This window comes from Mastigoproctus giganteus, chromosome 5 (assembly GCF_048544385.1).
Source record: "Mastigoproctus giganteus isolate SK-2022 chromosome 5, ASM4854438v1, whole genome shotgun sequence".
NCBI lineage: Eukaryota > Metazoa > Arthropoda > Arachnida > Uropygi > Thelyphonidae > Mastigoproctus > Mastigoproctus giganteus.
In genome coordinates this window covers 47,002,015-47,026,715 of record NC_143579.1, presented here as the reverse complement: position 1 = coordinate 47,026,715, position 24,701 = coordinate 47,002,015, and the positions used below count along the sequence as shown (strand labels likewise).

Below are 24,701 nucleotides of genomic sequence, written 5' to 3'. Positions count from 1 at the left end.
TTTAATAATTCCAAAATATGCTAGAAGTGTGGCTGGAAGATTCCAGGAAATTGTAATTGGTAAGTTCAGTTTTAACTTAAGTTCATCTCATAGGGACAGAATATCCAACACCTTAGACAAAAAGTCAAGATAACGATCAATAATAATCTTTCTTAATCATTGCCAGGCATTTTGCAACCTGACTAACACAGCTGGTCATTGTTCTAAGTCAACTCCTCCTGAAGACACTTGTCTTCTTTCTTTGCCCTGTTCAAAGCCGTCATGCTCAAACTCCTCTTCTGAAGTCGAATCACCAGTCTCAATCACAGTTTCTTTCCATGCCTTACTTCTTATGTGCACCTGCCCAAAGCTGGGCCCTGAATCGTCTGAGCCAGCAGGAATGCTAACACTGGACATCTGCAGACTGAAGAGCAATCACTTGGTCCAATGAATCCCAGTTTCAGTTGTTCCAGTCAAGATAACGAACAAATAATAATTTTCCTCAACCATTGCCTGGCATTTTGCATCTTGGCTAGCTCTGCTGGTTGTTGTTCCGAGTCGACTAATCCTGAAGGGTTGTCTTTCTTCACCCTGTTCAAGATCCTCATGTTCTAACTCAGCAGTTCCGAACCTTTTTTGACTCGCGAACCCCTTTCGGCGTAATATTTTTTTATAGTGAACCCCTTTCAACATAATATTTTTGATATGAACCACTAAGCCTACAGTCTCTGAAATTGTATGATATTTCTGAATTTTTATTATAAAATATTTCCAGTACTACGTTTTTATAAGTAACATTGCATAATAATAAAAATTATTATTAAGTATTATTTATACTTTGTTAGGTAGTTATTAATCAGTTCAAACTAGATTTCGAACAGGCTAAGTGTAGAAAATTTGCTTCATGTCCAAATGGTAGCCAAGCATTCTGCCTCTTGCCAAAGCTATTGGCAGCAATATTTGTCCATCTCTGTTCCCACCTTTGTCAAAACAAGATGGTTCTGTTGCCACATCAACCAAAGATAAAGCTGACCTGCTAGCATTGTATTTTTTTTTCAACTCATGTACTGATGATCTTGGTAAACCACCTCCCACCAATCTTAGTATACTCCATTCAGTGACTCCTGTGGTCTTCCGTCAAAAGGATGTCAGAAGGATTTTGTTGAATCTTATGCTAAGAAAGCTCCAGGTGCTGATGATATTTCTCCACTTGTTCTCAAAACCTGTGCCCCTGAACTTACTCCTGTTTTGTATTGTCTCGTTTCACTTTCTTATTCCAAACGTGTTTGAAATTCGCTCATACCCAGCCAGTTCATAAAAAGGGTGACAAATCCCTTCCATTCTTTCCAAAGTAATGGAGAAATCAATTAACTGCCAACTCAAACTTTCTGGAAATCTTTCATGTGATCAATGATCACCGGTATGATTCAGTCAATGTTGTTCCACTCGTGATATTCTGGCTTATGTTACCCATCTATGGACAAATTTAATGGAAAAGTTTGGAAAAATCAATGGAAAAATCATAAGAAAATCTTATGATTTTCTAAGTGTTTTTTGTAATATTCAGTTTTATCTCTTACTGCTCACTGCAGGTGATTGTAGATGGCTCTCTGTCTTCTAGCTTCTCCACTAATACAGGTGTTCCCAAGGTTCAGTTCTTTTTCCCACTCTTTTCTTCTTATATATTAACGACCTTCTTCCATTGATCGGAAATCCTATCCATAGTTTTGCTGACGATAGCTGATTCCACTCTCCAGTTTGAGAAACCTTGCCCTGCTCAAACAGCTTCAACTTCTCGAGTATCCGCTACCAAATCCTTATATGCTGATCTCCAGGTAATTCTCCAGTGGGGCGAAGAGAACTTAATTTCAATCCTTCTAAAACTCAGACCTTGTCTTATATCCTGCAAAAAGGATTCTTCTGCTCCTATGCTTATCTTCGATGACGCTCTGATTTTTAGGCAAGATCTTGGAGATTACCTTGACTTCTAATCTCTCTTGGCATAAAGCACAATACAAATATTTCCTTGTCTGCATCTGAAAAACTGGGTTTTCTCTTTTGCTCTGGGAGTTACTTTTCTTCCAATCAGTTGTTGACTTTGCAGAAATCACAAATCCAGCCTACCATGGAATATTGTTCCCACATCTGTGGTGATGCCCCCAAAACATTTCTCAGGCTTCTAGATTCCATTCAAAAGAGGGCAGTTAGGTTAATTAATGTCTCATCTCTAACAGAGTCTCTGCACTCTCTGTCTCATAGACTTTCTGTTTCTGTTGCATGCCTTTTCTATAGATACTTGCATGGGTACTGTTCTTTTGAATTGGCTTCTATAATTCCCACTCTCTCTTTCAAAGCAGTCCGAATACGTGCCACAACTAGTCAACATCCTTTTACTGTCCAAGTTCAAACTCACAGAACAAACTTTTCTTCTTCCTGATTTATTCAATCAACTTCCACTTTCTGGAAGTTGCATGCCTTTTTCTATAGATACTTGCATGGGCACTGTTCTTCTGAATTGGCTTCTATAATTCCCACTCTCTCTTCCAAAGCAGTCCGAATATGTGCTGCAACTAGTCAACATCCCTTTACTGTCCAACTTTTCTTCTTCCTCATTTATTCATTCAACTTCCATTTTCTGGAACAGCCTTCTTTCATACATATTTCCTGAAAATTACAATCTACAGAAGTTCAAGTCTAATGTCAACAAGTATTTTCTTTCATCTGTTCAACCTTCAACCCATGCACAGTACTAAGTACTAAAGGTTCTAAAAAAAACAAACAAAAAAAAACCTATACCTTTTTTTTAAAAGTGCCTCATAACAATGATCCTTGAGAATGAAAAGAAATTTAGTACTGAAAACATATTTATTTAACATGATATACTGTAAGATAGTAAACTAATTATAAGGAATTGTGGGAAATGTGGTTTCTTTCTTTGGCAATTCTTTACTTTTTATTTAATTCTATTTTACTTTGTTTATTATTAGTTATATTTTGTAGATTACAATAATATACCTATGTAAATCTAAGCAGATGCCATTACAGAATTTTCAGTGCAAACCACTAGTTGGGAACTGCTGCTCTAACTCCTCGACTGAAGTCGGATCATCAGTCTCAAGCACCATTTCTTTCCATGCCATACTTCTTATGCACACCAGCCCGAAGTTGGGCCCTGGATTTTCTGAGCCAGCAAAAGGTATGTATAGGTAAAGTGGGCACAGAACTATTACTGGACATCATGGTGGATTGGAAAAAGATCACATGGTCCAGTGAATACCAGTTTCAGTTGTTTCATTCTGATGGTAGGGTGAGACAAATACTACTTTAAAAACTAATACTACCTACACACAAAAAAAAAAAAAAAAAAAGACAAAAAGAAGACAAAATAAAGAAAAAAACATACCATGGACAGTTTTTTGACGACGCCTGACAGACACCATATCCTTGGTAATTTTAAAATTATCCTCTTTAACAGGCAAAATGTATTCCCTGAATAAATTAGATAATTATTTGTATAATTTTTATGTGGTTAAAAAACAATTTTTTAATGTTATGTACTATTTAAATTTATAAGATTTATACACTTGACCAATATGAGAACACTGGTTAGCAAATCAAATCATTCTTTTCAGTTCTATTGCATGATACTCAAATGTTGATATAGTCAATTTAATCTTCAAGCAGTTTTACTTTTAAAAGTACTGATACTCAGCCTTTTTTAAATTGTGGCATATATACGTTGGACAAATGTACTTCACAATCACTACTAACCATTTGCCAGAAATAAAGATATATGGCATAGGCATTATGCAGTTTGATAGGTCAGTTTGGTTTTGAATAAAAATATTTGCTAAACTATCATAGCATTACGTGATTCATATTCTGGGTCAACAGATATTACTAATTTATCAGATAACACTAAGTTCAGAAGATAATAACAAAGACAATTTTAGTGCAACTGACAATTCTGTATTGTAAATAAAGTATAAATTTGTTTCAATCCAACTAAATAGAAGAGTTTCAAATAGACTAAATCTTTGTGTTCTAGTTGTGGCCATCTTAATCAAGCAGAATGATATAGAAGTACCCACCCCTATCCAGGTGCACCCCTAATCCCCCTCCCCGAAGAAGCATTGTCAGTTTGGCTTGGATCAGACTATAACTGTAAATAAACGAGTTTTCATGGCTATAGCACAGTGATTATAATCATAATCCTCCCAATGTTTGGCTTGGGTTTGAATCCCATCAATTGATACAAGGAACTTTTACAGACTTTTTTCATATTTCAGCCAAGTTGGTCTGTCTCAGGTGAGAGTAGCAAGGTTTTCTTTCCTCTTCTAGAAATTTGTGTTCAGCAAAAGATGTACAATTTACAAAGAGAATATACTTGGGTGTATGAGCTAACACTTGGGTAACTAACCTGCAACTTGAGAATATTTAAATGTTTATAAACAGGTAACACTTAAGTTAAATGGTGGCCATATTGTTTCAAAATGAATGAAATCAATCCGCCACTCCTTCACCGGGGAACCTGAGCACCTTGATGGGGAGGGAGGGAGGTGCATTATATGTGTGAAAAATTGGTTTTGATCTGACTATAATCAGATGTAATTATAGTGGGCTATGTGAGACTGAATTTGGGGACAGATTTTGTCTTATGTGTTCCAGATAAGCAAACCAGTTTTAGAAAGTAGACTAAGAAATGGTGAATTTTCTGGAACATTTTCTTGGAGAAAAAAAAAAGTTCGTTGTCAATTTTTTGTGCACTGATTACTTTGAATACAGTGTGCATTCAAATCAGCAAGTTCATATGGCTGATTGGCACATTGTGTAGCTGAAAACCAAAAATAACTCGTAGAAAAACCCTACATCATCTGTTTGTGATTGGTGAATTTCAAGTACCAACAGAAAAGGCTTTGAAAAATTCCCTCTAGTCTCTGACAGAATTCAAACCTTTCCAAATGAGTAAGAAGAAGGGAAACCATTATGCACTCATGGAGGACCGCAATGGTGTGAAGGAGGCAGACAAACCAACTAGAATTAAGATGTTATGGGCATGCTGGCACAGAGTGCTAAGTAGGTATATTTCATAAATTGCATACTTGAGATAGTTCAGAGTTGGTATTTTTAATGATACATATGATTTAACATAAAATTATATATTTTTTAATCATGTAAAACAATATCTTATGTACAAAGCACTGTCAAATAATTAACTACTTTGATAAGCATTCCCCATAACAAATCTGTACTTATTTCTATCAACTGAAATCACTTTTATACATTTTTGATTGCAGTTATGTATTTCATCAATTACTTTTCATTCTGGTTCTTGGAAAACTCAGTTTCAGTTTGATTCTAGTTTTGTCGCAGCAGTTGCCATTGAATCAGTTATTTTCATTTCCAGCATCATTTTTTGGGAAAATTTCTAGAAATATCTCTTGCTCCTGCTTGAGAGTAACTTATATTTCTTCAAGTAGGATTAAATATATATTTCGGTTCAAAGTTACTGGTCAAGTTTTTATATTTTCTTACTACATTTTTCTATACTTCACTGACTAAGGTAGAGTTTGATTTAAGAAACTGTTAAACTTTTATATTCAATGTAAAGATCACTCCAGCTGTATTGTGATAAAATTCAAGTAATGATATTTAGTCACTAGCTTTAAATACATAAACCTCATGTTCTGGCTTAGATCTGTGAGTCTTCTTCAGAGATAATCATGGTACCATGTACGTTTTGATAGTTTCATCAGATAGTGCTGGAAGATGTAGCTTCACTGTTGATTACTAGAGGCTATGCGAGATTGAATTTGGGGACAGGTTTTGTCTCCCCACCATTTCCGTACATTCACAGTGGGTTCTGTTGAATCAGAAATGGTTCTTTCAAGTTCTTTCCTTCTATGTCGCTTGGTTATAGCCTTGGGCTTTCCAGGAAGCTATGCATTTCACGGAGTAGAATGCTGTTGCTTCATGATTTTGCTAGCTTCAAGTGTTCCACCCATCTCACATTCATAGAGTTACTCTGTATACCATATTTCTTAACCCCATGGAATGGAAGGGGACTGTGAGAATGCTCTTGTTTTCTGACTCTTTGGAACAGTATGTTTTTATGTTGTCTGTCTATGTAACATAACTGGCAAGCTATGGTAGGCCTATACGTGCCCCTGTGGATTCTGCAGCTGTTAGACTCATTAAGGGATGCATTCTTAGTTGATGTTTTCCCCTCATGGTTTTGTTAGGTGGCTACTTGACAGTTTAAAAAGAAGCAGGAATCGGCTTAAAAATACTGTTAAAAACTTCTGGACAATAAAGATTCTAATTAATTATGAAAGTGTTGCTAAAAATATATTCAATAAATTTCAAAAATTAGGATGTGACATAAGCTTGAAGGTTCATTTCTTGTACACCCACACAGACTTTTTACCAGAAAACTTTAGTTCTGTCAGTGAGTAACAGGGTGGATGGTCCTATCAAGATATAAAGGACATTTGGGGGGGGGAGGAGATAAGAGAGCAGGGAAGGTGCAATATAAATGATGGCAAATTACTGGTCTTTGAAAAGGGAAATGTTAGGTCCATGTGAGTATGCATAAAAGTAAAACAAAAAAACATTCCTTCGAGACAAAAAAAAAAAAAAAAAAAAAACCCCTAGAATTTATTCCAAGAAATTGGGCAAATCTGCAGACGTTCACCTTGTTTTAATATTGTTTTCTTCATTTTGAATTGAGTTTTATAATTTTATCAAATTTTTGTTATTGTTAAAAACACAAACCGATATCAGGATAAATTAAATAAAATTTACAAAATACAGAATAGTACGTTTTATTTTTTCCCAATTTGTCAAAAATCCACATAACCAACTTAAAGAAGGTAACACATTAGCTTTGTGGTGTGTGTCTTGCATGTATGTAGTTTTTGATGTCTGGAGTACGTACATTTCAAGGTCATTTCAGATAATTTGTCTATTTAAGCAGAAATTGTCCAGAAATCTCTGCACAGATGTTTCCCTATCTTATATCCAAGTAATTTATAATAAATGGCATTAAGAAAATATTGGAATAAAAGCTCACATATGTTAGCTACACATAAAAGCCAAACATTGAATAAATTCTCAGAAATTTTGATCTATAAGTCGAAACTGAATCATGCGATATATAAATAGATGTAGAGGATTTAATGCATCAAATAAAAGTAAAATGAGCTTATTTATTTTTTATTTCGATTTCATTTGTGACAATAATTTCACTCCTGTGTTGGACAATGAAGTCGAAATAAGGACAAATTAATATTTAAGAAGTTACACTCAAAGTGTTCACTTCACAAAACTTCAAAATTCATAGATAAACTCACTCCACAGAGCATATATAGAAACCCACTTAATATAGTGATTTTCTCTCTCTCTACACACACACATGCACGCACGCCATAATTAAAGTATCCCTATTCAGAGCTCTCTGTAGCTCTAAGTAATAAGTGGAATGTGCCATCAAAATTAGTAAGTAAACTATTCATATTCAAGGCATGGGAGAAGGATCCTGTAAAAAAAAAAAAAAAAATTAGTTCCAAAATCTGATGATAGGGGATAATATGACATTGTACAAGAGGAAAGACACAACAAAGTACCAACAAATAAATAACTAAGACAAACTTTAATGAAATTACAAATTTTTATTTGTGCTCTTTGCAAAAAAACAGAAACTGAACTAAACTGCCAGAGGAAATGGTTTTACAGCTCCAAACTCACTCACAGTTTACTCCTGATGGTTGATGATGTTGCTGATGGTGGAGTTGGTTTTTGATGTGATTACCATTGTTCTGGACCAGAAATTGCATTCAATGCACAGTGTACTTGACTGCAGAATGCAACACAGAGTAATGTTCCACACATGGCATGTTACGTTGTCCTTTAAGAAAGCCAGGTTAGGGACACTTCCTCGATAGACACTGGCCTTAAGGTTACCCCACAGCCAAAAATCAGACGGTGTAAGGTCAGGTGAACATGGTGGGCACGCAATGGGAAACAAATGACTAATGACTCTTTCTGCAGTAAAGTGATGCCAGAGAAGCTGCTGTACTGGTCATGCAATATGAGGAGGAGCCCAATCTTACATAAAAATTGTCTCATCCAGGCATCCTCTTTGCTGCATTTGAGGAATAATGAAACTGCTCAGCATGTGATGATATCTTTGTGCTGTAACAGAACATTTTTTTTGATTTTGATTTGGTAGTTGTTGGCGCATCGGCTTCTGTGGCCATATTGCACCTCCCAAGGTTTTTGCAGTACTTTGATCCAAGCCCGAGGCGGGAATCGAACCCGCGACCTTTGGGTTGCCGGGCAGGTACTTTACCCACTCGGCTAGCCCGGTCGGCCTGTAACAGAACAAGTGGCTGCTCTTGCTGGGTGCAATTCCTCGAAAAACTATGGCCCTAGGATGAAATTTGAAGTCACACCACACCACACCAGACCAGACAGTGATTTTCAGCGAGTGCAATGGGTTTTGCTGAATAGCATGTGGTGCTTCTGAAGCCCATATTCGGCAGTTTTGATTGTTGACAGTCCCATTGAGATAAAAATGGGCATCCTCTCCCCAAAGAATGTTCCATGGCCAGGCATTGCCCACTTCCATTCTGACCAAAAATGTTAAGAGCAAATGCCATTCGTTTTTCAGGATCATCTCTTTGCAGCTGCTTCTGGCAACTGATCTTGTATGGATAATAGTGGATTAATTTCCAAAGAATTTTCCACACAGTGGAATAGGGGACATCCAATTGCCTCGCTACTCCCCGTACACTGCTACTAGTATCCATGGATCGGACAATGATAGCCGTTGACAACTTCATCTACTACCTGATGTGAAACAGGGTTCCTTCCTCTTCCTGGCTTAACAACAAAGGACTCAGTTTCCTCAGATTTGTTAATCATCTTTTTAACTACTGCAGCTGATAAAGGACCTTGATATAGTTCTTACAGCGTCTAAATTCACGCAGAGCGGCTGCTGCATTGCATCCATTAATGTAGAAGAACTTCACAATTAAAGCACGATCAGGCAGAGTGAGACACATTGTTAACAGTAAACTCACAGAATACGCTTGCGATGTTTGCGTTGTGCCTTTATAGCTCTCTGCTTCTGGGAAAATTAAGTTAACTCAGATTTATGCAAATTTTCTGCCCTCTTCTTAGGTGTCTTATTTTTTAGTTTAGATTTAAAACTCTAGTGCAATTCAGTTTCTTTTCTTTTCTTTTTTTTTTTGCAAAGAGCACAAATAAAAATTTGTAATTTCATTGGTACTTTGTCATGTCTTTCCTCTTGTAAGGTGCAATATTATCCCCTATTGGCAGATTTTGGAACTAATTTTTTTTTTTTTTTTTTTTCCCCACTGGATTCTTCTCCCAATGCATTGAATAGTTTACTTACTAATTTTGGTGGCATTCTGCTTATTACTTAGAGCTACAAAGAGCTCTGAATAGGGATACTTGAATTATGGCCACCCTGTAAGAGCCCTCTACATAGGGATACTTAAAATTAAAGTATCCCTATGTAGAGGGCTCTGGAGCGAGTTCTAAGGCTCGTACTGAAGAGAAATTCAGATAACAGGTACAATAAAGAATGCGCTCGCCATTTATTGAAAAAAAAATAAATTTTGTTACAAAATTTGTCACTATATGGCACTGTGCAAATCACTTGAACAGCACCACAATTGTTCAATGTGTCCTCCATTTTGGTCAACAACAGTTTCCATTTATATAACAGGCTTTTTTTACAGTGCAGAATGCAACATGTCATCTAATGCTGTCCTTCAGATCTGCCAGTTTGGCATCCTTCCTGATACAGAGTGTAGAGTGTTTAGTGTCAAATGGCACCAGGGGTTTTCCACATCTCCGCGTAGTATACATTGTGGGTGTGAAACAGAAACACTGTCAATGCCAGAGGTTTAAAAGTATATGGATTTTGTATAAGTGTAGTGTCGTATACCGTTGTTCCTCTGGTCATTTAGCTGCTGGGCCCCTAATGGGTCCCAAAGTTGTCCACACTCTGCCCCATGGAGGCAGTCCAGGTACACCAGTATTATAGTTATTTACTCTGGCAGGTCATGCCACTTAAATTCCTGTGATTTCAGTGGCTAGGACCTAGGAGAGAGGGGGAGAGAAAAAAAAATGCTACGAATAGGGGAAAGCCAAAAGGAGTACTGGTTATGCAATTTGATGTTAAGTTTTTGGGTGTAGGGCTCAAGCAATTTAGAGATGGTTCAGATGTTGGTTATAAGTTAGAGAAGGGGAGGGAGACTGAAGGCTGGGGGGAAAAGACAGAAAAGGGGTCCACAGAGAAGATAACCCCCAAAACAGTGAGGGAGGCACATGCCCCACCAGAGGGAAAAGAGGGACGGTGAGGGGGAAGGAGACCAGGGGTAACCCCCCCCCCCCCGGGTGGTGGAGGAAAAGGAACATGCAAGGGAGCATGGCAAGGAAAGCTTAGCGGCAGCAATTGAGCTGTGTTGGTGGAGTGTCAAACGCGGGATGAAGGTCCCATCCTGTCTTCTTTTTCAGAGTTCGGTGAGCCTGATTGTGGTCACACTTGGGACTATACGTCATGTGTCTCGCCCGATGTATACTTGTCACTACGAGTTTAGAGCTTTCAGGTCTGGTCGTCAGGTGTGTGGTATCACTGGACTGTGTCACTAGTAGGGGTCTCTCCTCAGATTTTTCCTGTTTGTTAAGTCAAAATTAGAGATGTATGTTCACTGCAGTCTGACTTGAGGGCGGTTTCAGGGCTCCCGTCCATTTAGTCACTGGGTCAGCAGAGCTGCATAATATCATAGTTTGTGAAGGGTCTAAATCAGGAAGGTCCAAAACAGTGTTGTCATTCATGGGACAGAGGTCCCCTCCAAATATCAGTGGTAGTCAAGTTGACAGTCCTGCTTGAATTCGGACAAGACGAGTTAGTCAAGTGTACGTTAATTCCAGTGGTAGGGATCTTCTTCTTCTTGTGAAGAGCTCCTAGCAGTATTGCGAGAAAGCCTTGTACTCTCTGTCGCTGCCCAACAAGTAATGGTCCTGCAGTTTTGGATTGAAGTTAATTCTGGTAATCAGAATGCAGCGAAGGTCCTCATACAAAGGGCAGTCATACATTAGGTGACTCCAACTCTCCACAGTGGCAGAGGGGATCATCAATAATTCCAAGACTAAAGAGCTTGGCTCTGATGGATCTGTGACATGTTAGCATGAAAGATGTGTGCAGGCCGGGGGAGAACCACGAAGGAGACTTGGGATATACCTTGTTGATATGTGGAATAAATTTCCTAGTGATATCTCCTTTAGTGGAGTTAGCCCATCTATCTTGCCAGGTCTGCTGTAAATGGAGGCTAAGGCGCTTCTTTTCAGTCTTCAAGTTGTTAGTGGGATCAATGGTGCGGTCCACGAACGTCACCAATGTGCCTTTTGATAGTTGGTAGAGGAACCCGCATCGTATCATTTCCAGGTCCAAAGGGAGGGTGCCTGCCAGCACCTGAAGGGCATGGGTGCTGACAGTACGGCAGATCCTGGTAATGGCAAGGAGGATAAATCTTTGAATAGTTTCAAGTTTCTGTTTACTGCTATTTTTGCTCTCGGATACCATATCCCTGCAGCGTATGTAACTGCCGGTAGAACGAGAGAGTGCGGCGGTTGAGGCCCCAATCCCGCCGCGTAACTCTGGCGACCAAGGCAGTATAGTCCTTAACTTTGTCTGCAAGCGTTTCAAATGTGGGAGGAATGTAAGTCCTGAGTCCAGGATTATTCCTAGATATTTCAATTCAGTAGTGAAATGTATTGTGGTCTCGTTTATCTTAATTTGTGGACATCTTCTGAGGAAGCCTTTCAATAAGATGGAATTAGTCTTCATTGGAGAGCATTTTAGATGCAGAAGCATATGATGCAAGAAAGCAAGCTTATGCAGCATCAGCCAAAAAGAAAAAAAAAAAACAGTTGTGAAGATATTCTGGAGTGCGTCAACTGTTGAGAATCCTTGTTTGAAACCATATTGGCTTGTAGAGGATAAATTTGCTGCATTATAATGTACTGTAATTCTACTGTGGTATTCGGGGTAGGCGGTATTCGAAAAGCTTGCTTAGCACAGATAACAGGGCAATCGGTCTATATCAGAGTCTGCTGACGAGGCTACTAGAGACGGTCGTTTTCAAAGCCGCTAAGTGGATTTTTCTTATTTATTGATTTGAAATTATTGTTTTTCTAAAACTTTTGATTTAAATTTAGTAGTATAACATTATTTTGTGATTTTCTGATTAATTTGGTGTATTTATTCTTTACTCGGCCTTGTAATTGCATAAAAGTATCGGTAAAGGTTTCCACGTGTTTCAACTCCGCTAACCGTTCGTAATTTTCCCGCCTTTGTGATACGATATACCGTACTAGATAGCGTTAGTTGAACTTCGTTAGCAGTTAAATTGTACGTTTAAATAAATACATATAACGACTTAGATTACAAACGTAATATAATTAATTTTATTTAACATAATTAATTATACATATAACCACTTAGGTTACGTAACATAAATAATTAGTAAAAACAAATAATTAATACATAACTTGATACGAAAGTTATATAAAGGGATTTCGCAGATAACACTCGTTACTGAAACGTAAATATTTCGTAGATAACACTCGTTACTGAAACGTAAATATTCCGTAGATAACACTCGTTACTGAAACATAAATATAGCGTTATAACTGTGTTTGGATACAAGTTTAGGATTTAATTTTGTACAGAAATTGAAATTTTATTGAAAGTAAATCTAAATCATGACTCAAACCAGAGCAGCAAAGCAAAGGGCTCAAGCTAATGGGAATGCTGTGGACCAGGGGAGAACTGAGGGGGGCAGTTGTCCTCTGAATCACAGCCTTGTAAGATGCACTATTTGCTTGATGTTTGCGGAGCAGTCAAGTATGGGACATGATACTGCCATGGGGGATGTCTTTGTGTGTGTGCGATGCAAGGAGTGTAAGGAGATAAGGCGACAACTCAGCGTTGTTATGGGCCTATATGAGAGCTTGAAGGATAGGGTGGATGCCCTCGAAGGATTACAAGTGAGGGGCCCATCAAGCTCTCAGCTGCCCACACCAATGCCAGAGCTTGCACTTGGTCATCGCGGAACACAGCGGCAACCCCCAAGGCAGAATGCGCTGGTCCCACAGGAACTAGTAGTTGTTGGTGACTCTATTGTCAGGGAAACGGGAAACATGCTTTGTAAAAAGGATAGGTGGAATAGGACCAGGGTATGTCTGCCAGGGGCAAAAGTTGATGACGTTGTAGAGCGGATATCATCTTTTAAGGGCACAAAAGGTGATATAGTTGTACACGTTGGCACTAATGACATTAAGAGTAGGAGACCGGCGGAATTACTTGACAAGTACAGGTCACTGATGAAAAAAAGCCGTGAATTAGGGTTGAAATTGAAAGTGTCTGCAATTCTGCCCAGACACGATAGGAGGGAGTATATGATGAGAGCCCTGTCAATCAATTCGGCCCTGGAAAGATTGTGCAGGGCTCAAGGGGTAGAATTTTTTTCAGCCTGGTCTGTACTTGTTAACAGGAGAGACTGCTTCTACAGGGATGGGATACACTTAAATAGAAAGGGTGCAAGAATGTTTGCTGATGCTATCGAGGCAATGTTAGGTGGGTCGGAAAACTGCTAGATTGGGGGGATACAAGGACTAATAGATTAACAGTAGCCACTGGCAGAGGTGAAAGTGATTCTTGCACTGCTTCTATTGGAATGAGCCGCAGCCTGGAAAATAAGATGCAGGATATTTCAGAGACTGCTGGGAATCATTGGGGTACAAGTAAACACATGGGTTGTGTTAGGGTAGCTAAGAAAAAGAACAGGTGCATGTATACTTGTGTGTACACCAATGCTAGGAGTTTAGTAAATAAATTTGATGAATTTGAGGTATTGCTCAAAACATCAAAGGCAGATATTGTGGGGATTTCAGAGACGTGGTGTCACACAGATATAAGAAATGCAGAACTGGAATTTGGGGAGTACAATGTCTACAGAAAGGATAGACAGGATAGGAAGGGAGGAGGGGTTATGCTATTAGTTAAAAAACACATAAAATCCAAGGAAGTGAAGCCAGTCGACATCGCTGGACAGTGCAGTGTCGAGTCAGTTTGGTGTGACATAAGCATTGGGAGATCAAAATTGAGAGTAGGAGTGTGCTATAGGCCTAATGACTCTGATGAGTATAATAAGAAACTGTTCGGAGAAATAGAGTGGGCCAGTAAATCAGAGAGTCTTATAATGGGGGATTTTAATTTCCCAGATATTGACTGGAATTTGGGGGCTGGTCACTCACACAGTAGCAAGGCTTTTGTGGATTTATTGGATGATTGTTTTCTACATCAGCATGTTCGGGAGGCAACTAGAGGGAGTAATACTCTTGATTTGATTATCAGTAGTGATTCTTCATGCATTAAGAATCTGCAGATAAATGAACCACTTGGTGGCAGTGATCACAGTGTGCTGAAGTGGGAGTTACTCAAAGAGGTAACTACCATTAGGGGTAAAGGGAAGGGGTATTGCTTTCGTAAAGGCGACTACAATGGACTGAGACAGTATTTAAATTCTATACAGTGGGATCAACTGATGATATTGCCAACAGCAAATTCAAAATGGGAAGCATTCAAAGAACTTATTGTGGAAGCTACTAGGCTTTACATACCAACTAAGAAATATTGTTCAAGGTTTAGGCCTAAATGGTTGTCAGATGAACTAATGAGACATGTGGCAGAGAAGAAAAATGCATGGGATACATATAAATTAATGGGTGACATGGAAGCCTATGATAGATACAAGTTGATCTGTAACCAAGTTACAAAGGAGGTTAGGCAGGCGAAGGCAGATTACGAGAGATCCTTGGCAAGGGATGCGAAGAAAAACAGCAAAGAGTTCTTTACTTATGTAAACTCTAGAAGGAAGGGGATGAATCAGATTGGTCCACTTGAGATCGATGGGTCAACTGTTGATGACCCTGCTCGGGTAGCTAACAAACTAAATGAATATTTTGCATCGACATTCACACATGAGGAGTTATTCAGCGAGGGGAATGCCAGAGGTGTATTCAACTCTAGCAGTAAGCTAGAGAATCTTGTAATAACTGAGAGCAAAGTGGAGGAGAAATTGTTGAAGATAAACACAAGAAAGGCACCTGGGGTGGATGGGATCTATCCAGTTATATTAAAGGAGGCAGCAAAGGAGGTAAGCAAACCCTTAGCCATAATTATGAGAGCTTCCTTGGACTCAGGGGAGGTACCCATTGACTGGAGATGTGCAAATGTGACCCCAATTCACAAAGGGGGATCAAAGGCTGACACAAGTAATTATAGACCTGTGAGTTTAACTTCTGTTCCCGGAAAATTAATGGAGGCACTGGTGAAAGAAGCACTGCAGGATCATCTAGACAAGACTTCAGTTATAGCTAGGACACAGCATGGTTTTGTTAAGGGGAAGTCTTGCCTGACCAATTTGATTGGATACTATGATGCAGTCACAAAAGAACTGGATGCAGGGAATAACTTTGATATTATATACTTGGATCTTAGAAAGGCTTTTGATACTGTTGCACATGGAAGACTGCTGCACAAATTGGAGCAGTGTGGCATTGGAGGCAAGTTGCTGCTATGGATAAAGGGGTGGTTGAGGGGGAGAAGACAGAGAGTGGTAATCAATGGACACTGCTCATCGTGGACTAATGTTATTAGTGGAGTCCCTCAGGGTTCAGTATTGGGGCCTTTATTGTTTTCTGTATTTATAAATGATATTGATGATGGTATATCAGGCTTAATGTCCAAGTTTGCAGACGATACGAAGGTTGGCAGGGTTGTCAAGGACACTACTGACACTATGCTGCTGCAACAGGATTTGGAAAGGTTGAGCAGATGGGCTTCGAGGTGGCAAATGAAGTTTAACATTGACAAATGTAAAGTACTACATATGGGAAACAGCAACCCCAGAGCAACGTATCAACTCTGTGGTACTACACTGACAGTGGTAGAGAATGAAAGGGACCTGGGGGTGGTGGTGCAGGCAGATATGAAGTTCTCTGAGCAGTGCAGACGAGCTGCAAGAGTAGCTCATGGTGTATTGTCAATGATATATAGGAATTTTTCTAGCAGGGATAAGGAGGTGATTATTCCCTTGTATAAGGCAATGGTCAGGCCACACCTAGAGTACTGTATACAGGCCTGGAGGCCTCATTTCAGGAAGGATGTAGAGCTGCTGGAACGAGTACAGAGAAGGGCAACTAGATTGGTGAATGGGACAAAGGGGTTCTCTTACGAAGAAAGGCTTAAGTTTTGCAAATTACAGTGTCTGGAAACTAGGTACCAGCGGGGTGATCTGATAGAGGTGTACAAAGCCTTGAATGGTTTGAGCATGCTCAATGCTGATGGGATTCTTCCTCTAGCTCAGAAAAATCACCTGAGAGGGCATAAATTCAAATTGAGGAAAGACAGATGTAGGATAGATGTGCGGAAATTTGCCTTTAGCCAGCGGGTGGTTGGTGGGTGGAACAGACTTCCATCCCTTGTCGTGGAAGTTGATAGCCTAAATAAGTTTAAGGCTCAGCTGGACAGGTATTTCGAACGAACAGAGGGGTGAAGTGGAAGTGGTTATTTTTATTTATTTATGTTACTTTTTTTTTTTTTTTTTTTTTTTTTTTGGCTGATGCTGCATAAGCTTGCTTTCTTGCATCAAATGCCTCTACTAATGCTAATGCTAATGCTAATGCTAATATGAAGATGGGATTTTTGGAGGCTTGGTTGGGTTTTTCAGAATCAGGCGTATGTTAGCTGTCTTCCAATCAGAGGGGAAAACTGTTGTCTGCAGGCAGTGATTGAACAGATCGAGGATGAGGTATGGGGTATGCTCCACAGTCTTCCTTATAATCTCTGTTTCAAGTAGGTCTGGTCCTGGACATTTATTGCTGCGATGTGCAGCTCCTCAATAGTGCAGGGTGGCTCTTGATGTTCTGGACTGCATATCCTGTTGTCCTGGCAGAGTTGCCATTGTTGACTTGTACTAGGATCCATTGCTGGTTGGATAATTGTATCCAATATGTTATTGATGGATCTATCCCATGAGGTTGTTATGTTACCTTGAGGGGTTATGGTTGCTGTCATTACCTCCCCTCTTGGGAGTTTGTTGGTTGTGATTTTATAGAATACACTCCAGAAATCAGTGTTTCCGGTTGTAGAAACTAGGTGTTTCCATGATGTTTGCTTGCTGATAGTAGCCATATATATATTTCTGGTCTCTCTGTATTGCTGGTGGAGAGCCTCCACCTCCGTGGTTGGCCAGGACCGTTGCGCTCGTTGACCTCCGGCCGGAGTTCTGGGCACCACCATGGGACAGCACCAGGAATGGCGCAGTTGCTAGCTTCTGTAATTATATTTGTGACTTTTCTCTGGTAAGCACCAGGATCATGAGATGGTAATTATTAACTTGCAGCTGCTGGGCTAAGGAGTGAAGCTTCTTCATACCTTTGAGTTGGGATTCTATCCAAGGACCTTGTTATCTGGTATGTTATGGCCCAGTGGTCTGATGTGGTCCAGGAATCCTGGATGGCCCAGCCCACGATGAAGTTTTATATGTTTCTCGCAGCCAAAGTGACATCAGTTGTGGATTCCCACAGGGTATTACAAAAGGTGGGAAGGTTGTTCAGTCTGTTTAGAACGGTAAGCTGGGAATTTGCCAGAAGATCTTCAAGTTTTTGGCCGTTCCTACAGTCATGCCTGTCAGCAGTAGTGCTGAACCAGGCAAGCGCCTGCAGTTGGCGTCAGCACCGATGATGATCTTCTCATTTGGGAGAGTTCTGAGGACGATCTCCAGATACCTAGTGTATGGAAGTATATCCACCCCTGGCCTGCAGTATGAGACTATATAAAAATTTCCCAGGGAGCTGATGATGTGGGCACATACCGCCCAGGCTGTGCATAAATGGGGGATTTTGGTGGCAGTTATGTCAGGGTTCCTAGTTGCTATTGCAGCCCAGGGGGCAATTTCAACTTCAGTAATTTTATAGGTGAGAGGGTACCCCCTGACCTGATTTGCATAGGTGTATGGCTCCTGTAAGGTCAGAATATCATAGTTGTCTTCATCTGCTTTTAGCTGTTCAGCTACTGCTTTTGCCCGTTGTGCATTTATTTGGAGTATCTTCAGTACGCTGATGTTGTACGGTTTAAGACGTTGGGCCATAATTGGTCTTTGATTGGTGTAAACTCTTCGCCTTTAAATATATTGGACATTTGTTGTCACGGATAGAGTGTTCGTGAGGCACTTCTGTCCCTTGCAATTTGCACAGACGGGCAGTTTTTCTTTATTAGGGCATGTATTGTACTTGTGTCCCTTTTCAGCACAATGGCCACAAGTAGCAGCAGCCTGGGTGCAGGTGTGGGTGGTGCGCCCAAATCTGCGGCATTTAAAGCATTTGGATACAGCCACGTGCTCCCCGAAGCGGTGGTTGCCCCAGTTTATAAAAACTCTGTCTTGGTGAATGACTGTTTGCCAAGCAACAGGTGAATTTCAAAAATCCAGTTTACATTGTTTCCATTCCTGGATTTTGTATGGTAATTTGGGGTGATAATTTCCTCCGGGTTGACGTCTGGGAGTGTTCTCTGGATATTTCTTCCGTATAGCTTGTCCCGAACCTGAGTCAGGGTGAGATTTTTGTCAATGTCAAAGACAATAATGGAGGGTCCTCTTTTCTTTGGTGGTGTGGCTATGAGCCCGAGCATTGGTATCTTGGGGTTGTTCATGATATCAGCAGCTTCTTTGCCAGATTCAGTTTCTATGATTACCCCCACATTTTGGGTCTTTCTAATTGACTTGATCCTAGTATTTTGGGAGTCTGTGGTCAATTCTGTAATTACTGTCTGTTTTACTTCCTCACTGGTTTGTGTAGATTCTGGGTGCGTGGGCCTGAGAACAACCATGTGTGGTTGCTTTATGAGAGTCTTCTTTCTTGTTATTGGTGCCCTGTTTATGTTGGATGAATCGGGTTTTAAATTCCTCAGCACATCAGCATAAGAGCAGGAGCGCTGTTGCTTTTTAGATTCCCGCTCTACTTGATAGGCCTCTAACTTGGCCTGAGCCTTCTCGTTTTCAATGTGGGAATTTAGTAGAATGAGTTCCATCTTACCCCAGATTTGAATTATTTCTCCTCTGAGAGTAGTGGTGATTGATTATCCGATTTGGCCATTAGTGTTTCTATCTCTGACCTGAGGACGAAAACTTGATCCATAATGGATCCCTCAGGATATATCAAAGATGATGCCAGGTAAATTGGCCTCCATTGGTTGGGTTGTCTCTGGTGGCGGTTCAGTGTGGTCCTTAGTACCATTCTTAAGGACACTGGGATATGTAGCATCTGTATCAATGCCTGCTCGAAGGGTAGGTTTGCAGGGCAAACAACATTCAACTCGATTGGCAAAGAATAGGTATTAAGTCAAGGTTTGGGGTTTCTCTAGTACTGAAGTTGTTAAGATGGTGGAGTCCAGAGGGGGGCCCCCACCATGATTGTCATTAAGCTGGTCAGTCTCTTCTACTTGTTGGACAGAGTTATTCTCATGCTGTTCCAATATTTCTTCCTTGGAAGCAGATATTTTAAAAACAGGCCGGTTTTGTTTTTTCTTTGCCATAGACCTTGTAGTAGTGTGCATTTGGGGGAAAGCAGTGTTTCCCTTTTTTTAAGTTCCTCACCCGAAGGTTCCTGTTCGGCAGCCTTCAATAGCACGACTACGGGGTTGCACAATTTGTTGTTCTCCTCAGACATGTTGCTTATCTTGGTGGCAATCAAGAAGAATAGTTCTCTGTCTCAGTGAGGGCTTTGAATATGTCCAACGAGGAAAAAAAAAAAAAAAGTTTAATGCATCATAGTCCGCTGAGGAAACAGGAACTGTAAAAGATACCCTCCAATCAGTTTAATTTCTCTCGTAGCGTCACTCAAGTTTATTTCCGACAACGAGGCACTTGCAGTAACAACACTAACCGATGCAATACGGCGGCCATCAAAGTCTTTGTTCTTTGAGAATTCCGTTATTTGAGCTCGTTTGCGGCAGTAATCAAAGTATCCCGAAGTAAAAGTACAACGCAAATTACACAGCGAGAAACACCTCCCCAGTAAAAACTCAGCTGTAACCATGGCGAGCAAACTAAAAGACAGCCGCCTCCCCTAAATTATCGCTATGGTGACCGCGTGGTCAGATCTGTAACCGACAACGTAGAGTACAAGACCAGACACAACGAAGTTAAACACACAAGAAAAACTAACTCACTCCATTTCTTTCTAGCACTTCTATGGCTGATTCCATTGATTATCAGGTATTATGAGATTATATCTTGAAAACAGAATAAATAATAAACATAAGTTGCAGCACATTCACAAGCCATCAAGCTAAGGAGCAGTAGCAGTGCCCTCTACACCTGGTTCTTCAAAAAACACCACAACCAGAAGTCGCATGGGGCGAGGTCCGGTGATTGGGGTGGCCAAGATGTCTGGAAACAACAGCTGTTGACCCGTTTGTCTGTAAAGAGTTGCCTTAGCAATCTTTAGCCACAACAGTGAATGTGAGGTGGCATCTTGCATGAATATAGTATCCTGAAGGCACCCACGTTGTTGCAGCTCTAGTATTGCGAAATTTGCTGTTTCATAATATCACTGTCCAGTGACAGAACAGGTGCGGGGTCCAGTCGGTGTTACCTGTTCAAAAAAATATGGCCCAATCATAAATGTGGCCATAAATCCACACCACACTGTCACTTTTGGAGAATGCAATGGGACCTCTTAGATAATTCAAGGCGCCTCCGTAGCCAGGTGGGAAGGAGCAGGCAGCAGTGCGTAGCACATGCTTCTTGATTAGACCGGGGTTCGAGCCCATCACCACCAAATACGGAGGATGCGGAAAGGTCAGGGAATGGCCACCCCATTTCCTGGAGCAATATGGCCTTAGTTGCTAATGCTCCCAAAAACCAAATAACAAACAACAAATAACTCAAGAGTTTTCTATTGCCCAAATGTGAGAGTTGTGCGTATTCACTTGTCCATTTAAGCAGAAATGGGCTTCATCACTCCAAAGGATGTTCCATGGCCAAGTGATATCCACTGTCATCCGCGCCAGAAACTGAAGTGCATATGTGAAACGAATATCTGCATCATCATGCTTTAGCTGCTGTAGCATGTGCATCTTGTAAGGATAGTACCGCAACACCTGACACATTACTAGCCTTACAGTGGAATACGGCATGTCCACTTCACGAGAAACAACTGGCACACTTGCACTACCACATGGAGATTGACTTGATAAATCCACGAAAGCCATAGCCACATCTTCAACACGAGAGGAGTCCACTCGTTTTCGATCTCTACCTGGTTGAACACCAAGATGTCCTGTCACTTCAAATTTCGCAATCATTTTGTGGACAGCACAGTCATAGATCTGTGCCTTATGTGCTTCTGACGCCTTTGCTACTTTGTTTTTAGGAGCATTAGCAACTAAGGCCATATTGCTCCAGGGATATGCGGTGGTCATTCCCTGACCTTTCTGCACCCTCCGTATTTGGTGGTCACGGGATCGAACCCCAGTCTAATCAAGAAGCGTGTGTGCTATGCACTGCTGCTCCTGCCCACCTGGCTACGGAGGCACCTCTTCTGACGCCGGAATTTTCTGATAACCGCAGCTGGTGTAGTGCAGGTAAACATCTATTGTTTATGATTCTGAAGACTGTTTTGCTTTTATACAGTATAGTAGAGCTGAGTAATGGTGCTGTGGCAATAACTTACGATCATGCAAATAATGTAATAATTGTAACTAAGATAGTTACACGTCATACAGTGACAAATTTTGTAACTATTTTTTTTCCCCCAATAAATGGCAAGTGCATTTTTTATTGTACCTGTTGTCCAAATTTCTCTTCAGTATGAGCCTTAGAACTCGCTCAAAAGTCCTCTACATAGGGATACTTTAATTTTAACAACCCTGTATATTTTAGGTTTGGAATGGTTTGAGTACCTTTGTATATCTGAAATATGTTAATTTTATTGTTCGAAATCACTTCTAAGAACATTTTCTCAGTTCAAACATTTGCTTCATTTTATGCTTTTTGGCATACTTTTAGTATAACTTCATCGTAATGTCAAGTGTTTTATTATTATACAGTGAATCTAAAGTTAGCATGTGACATTTTCAGCACTATCAAACTCTTCTTTTCATTTTACACTGATAATTTTTTAAATCCCATTTCATGAATGACCCACACATGAATTAAATGTGGTAGCATAATGAAAAAGAACAATTATTTATTCAAGAGATAACAATCCTCCCATTCCTTAATTATTCAATATCTCTATAACTCTCTATAAACTATCAGTGAAAGATGCGATTTTTTTTGCTTTTATTTATGGGTAAATTATCAAATAAGAAACAAGTGCAGTTTCGTTTAAATTAAACAAACATGCAAATTAAAAAAGTGTTTTCTTTTGAATAATAATAAAAACATAAGCAATAATAAAAATAAAAGTAATCAGAACATTAATTGATTACCCCTTTTCTTCAAGTTCTTTTTCCAGATTACAAATGGCTTCTTCTTCCATTGCATTCATTTCATCCATAACACGTTTAGCATCCTTTTTAAAAAGTTTTCCAAGAACTGGCTTTTGGGGAAGACATTCTGTTACTTCAATTGTCTTGTTATACAGTTAAGAAAAAGTGAATTTATTCTTTAGATAGATACTATTTAATATATTAAGTGCTTTTAGAAAGCAGTGTGGATATAAGTTTCTTATATATAAAATGAAAAATCCTTGATGTCTCATCCATTAACTAAAATGAAAATAAATTCACTGTGCTACATATATGCCCTTGCAGCAAGAACATGACTGCTAACTGCATGACTGTTGTCCTTCCATGCTGTGTGGAAAAGGCTGGGGATTGAATCATGCCAAGATGAAAGAAATTTAATGGGCAGTTGCCAAGTTAGCTCAGGCAAGGATTGCATATTTTTCTCTATGGAAATTTAAGTTTATCATGCAACAAAACAAACAGACCATTGAATATACACAATTTACAGACAAACATTGAGGCCTTAGATATGCCTATCCTTGAGCTAAATCAATGACAAAATGCAGTGAATTTTATTATTGCTTTATGCAGATATATTAAACTAAGGTTATCATCTTAAACTTAGTTTAATGACTTCTTTAATCAGTTTAAGGTACAAACACATAGAAAGCGGCATGTCACTTTCCAGTAATAATTGGCACCAGTTAGGTGAATAGGAGAATGCACACAGTTAAAGAACATTGGAACTTGTCAGTACCAGTTGTACTTATCTGCCTGCTTACAGGAATGATTTTTATTTTGAGCCAGCCATTGATTTTTAACCATGGATACTGATGCTTTTAAGTTCAAAAATTTACCCAAGGTGTCCACAATATGGGACAAAAGAAACAAACAATGCTCAAATAGAAATAATGCGAGAAAATTATTTATTAATACTATTCAGTCTCAAGCAGTATTTTGGACTTCCTTTCTATGCTCCAATAACACGATCGTTTACTTTGTTTGTTACAATGTCGATCTTTTCCACATACAGGTATTGTAAAGGCTTCATTTGAATAATATCTTACAAAGAATATATCAATGAATATTGCAAGCTAGATATCACTGACATGACCACTCCTTTCCCCACAGGTCCTTAACCATACCATTCATGGACATCTTCAGGAATGTAACCAGGCAAATAACTTTCTTGATTAGTCATGTTTCTGGAGGGAGCGCACACGCACACACACGCACACGCACACACACGCACACGCACACGCACACACTTCACCTGATCAGATTAAGTTATTGAATAAATTAAAAATCTGAAAATCTAAATTACAATCCTGTCTCTTTCTGCATCATCTAGATTGTACCTCATAAGGATATTGGTTCTGCTAGTGGTTTTTCTGCTATTAACTTGACACCAGTTGCTTTAGTATGCTGAGTTAAATCAAAACAGGAACGATCAGCACAGCCTACACATTCAAGCCATCCCTGCAATAACACAAAAAAGAAATAAATGTCATATGCTGAAAACTAAATAATAAATTGCCACAGCTACTTAATAAAAATAGGTTTAGTTCAAACTACTGACAATTAAAATGCCAAAACAAAACACTGGAAAACAGGCCTTGAGTTTTGGGCTGTATACCACTATATACTTTCTATTCATGACTGATTAACTGATTTAAGTTAAACTTTATTAAGATAAATAAAATATAATATTAAAATGAATATAAATTAAAATAAGTGTTAAAATACATAGGTAAAGAGCAATAAAAATATAAAATAGTAGCTTTCGGGGCGAGGTGTCCCTTTTTCAGCCAGTCGGTGAATGGTGTGCTGCACATATATGTTAGATAAAATAACAGGATTTGACTGGGCATGATCATGAACTAGAAATTTGGTGTCGATAATACAGAATTACATATACGTGACAAACAGCAGTGCTCATCGCACTGCAGAATGGTGGACTCCATAATGGGGTACATATGTACTCTCCTATTAGGTTCATAGTACTATTACAGTTGATTAAGTGCAGTGCCTCAAGCCATGAGTGCTGGCAGTAATCACGTGAATAGTCTATCTCAATGTCACATCAGGGATCAAGGTTATGCTGTTCAAC

General features: G+C 39.5%; 1 protein-coding gene across 1 annotated transcript in view; it reads right to left on the bottom strand.

Annotated features, from left to right (window-relative positions):
* The window catches only part of GlyRS (glycine--tRNA ligase), a 192,785-nt gene that overhangs the window by 17,621 nt on the left and 150,463 nt on the right, over positions 1–24,701 (bottom strand). The window contains exons 11-13 of the mRNA XM_090373175.1: positions 23,963–24,070; positions 22,574–22,719; positions 3,383–3,468 (exon numbers count right to left, since the gene is read on the bottom strand). Of these exons, the coding sequence (XP_090229301.1) occupies positions 3,383–3,468; positions 22,574–22,719; positions 23,963–24,070 (340 nt within the window). The remainder of the gene's footprint in view (positions 1–3,382; positions 3,469–22,573; positions 22,720–23,962; positions 24,071–24,701) is intronic.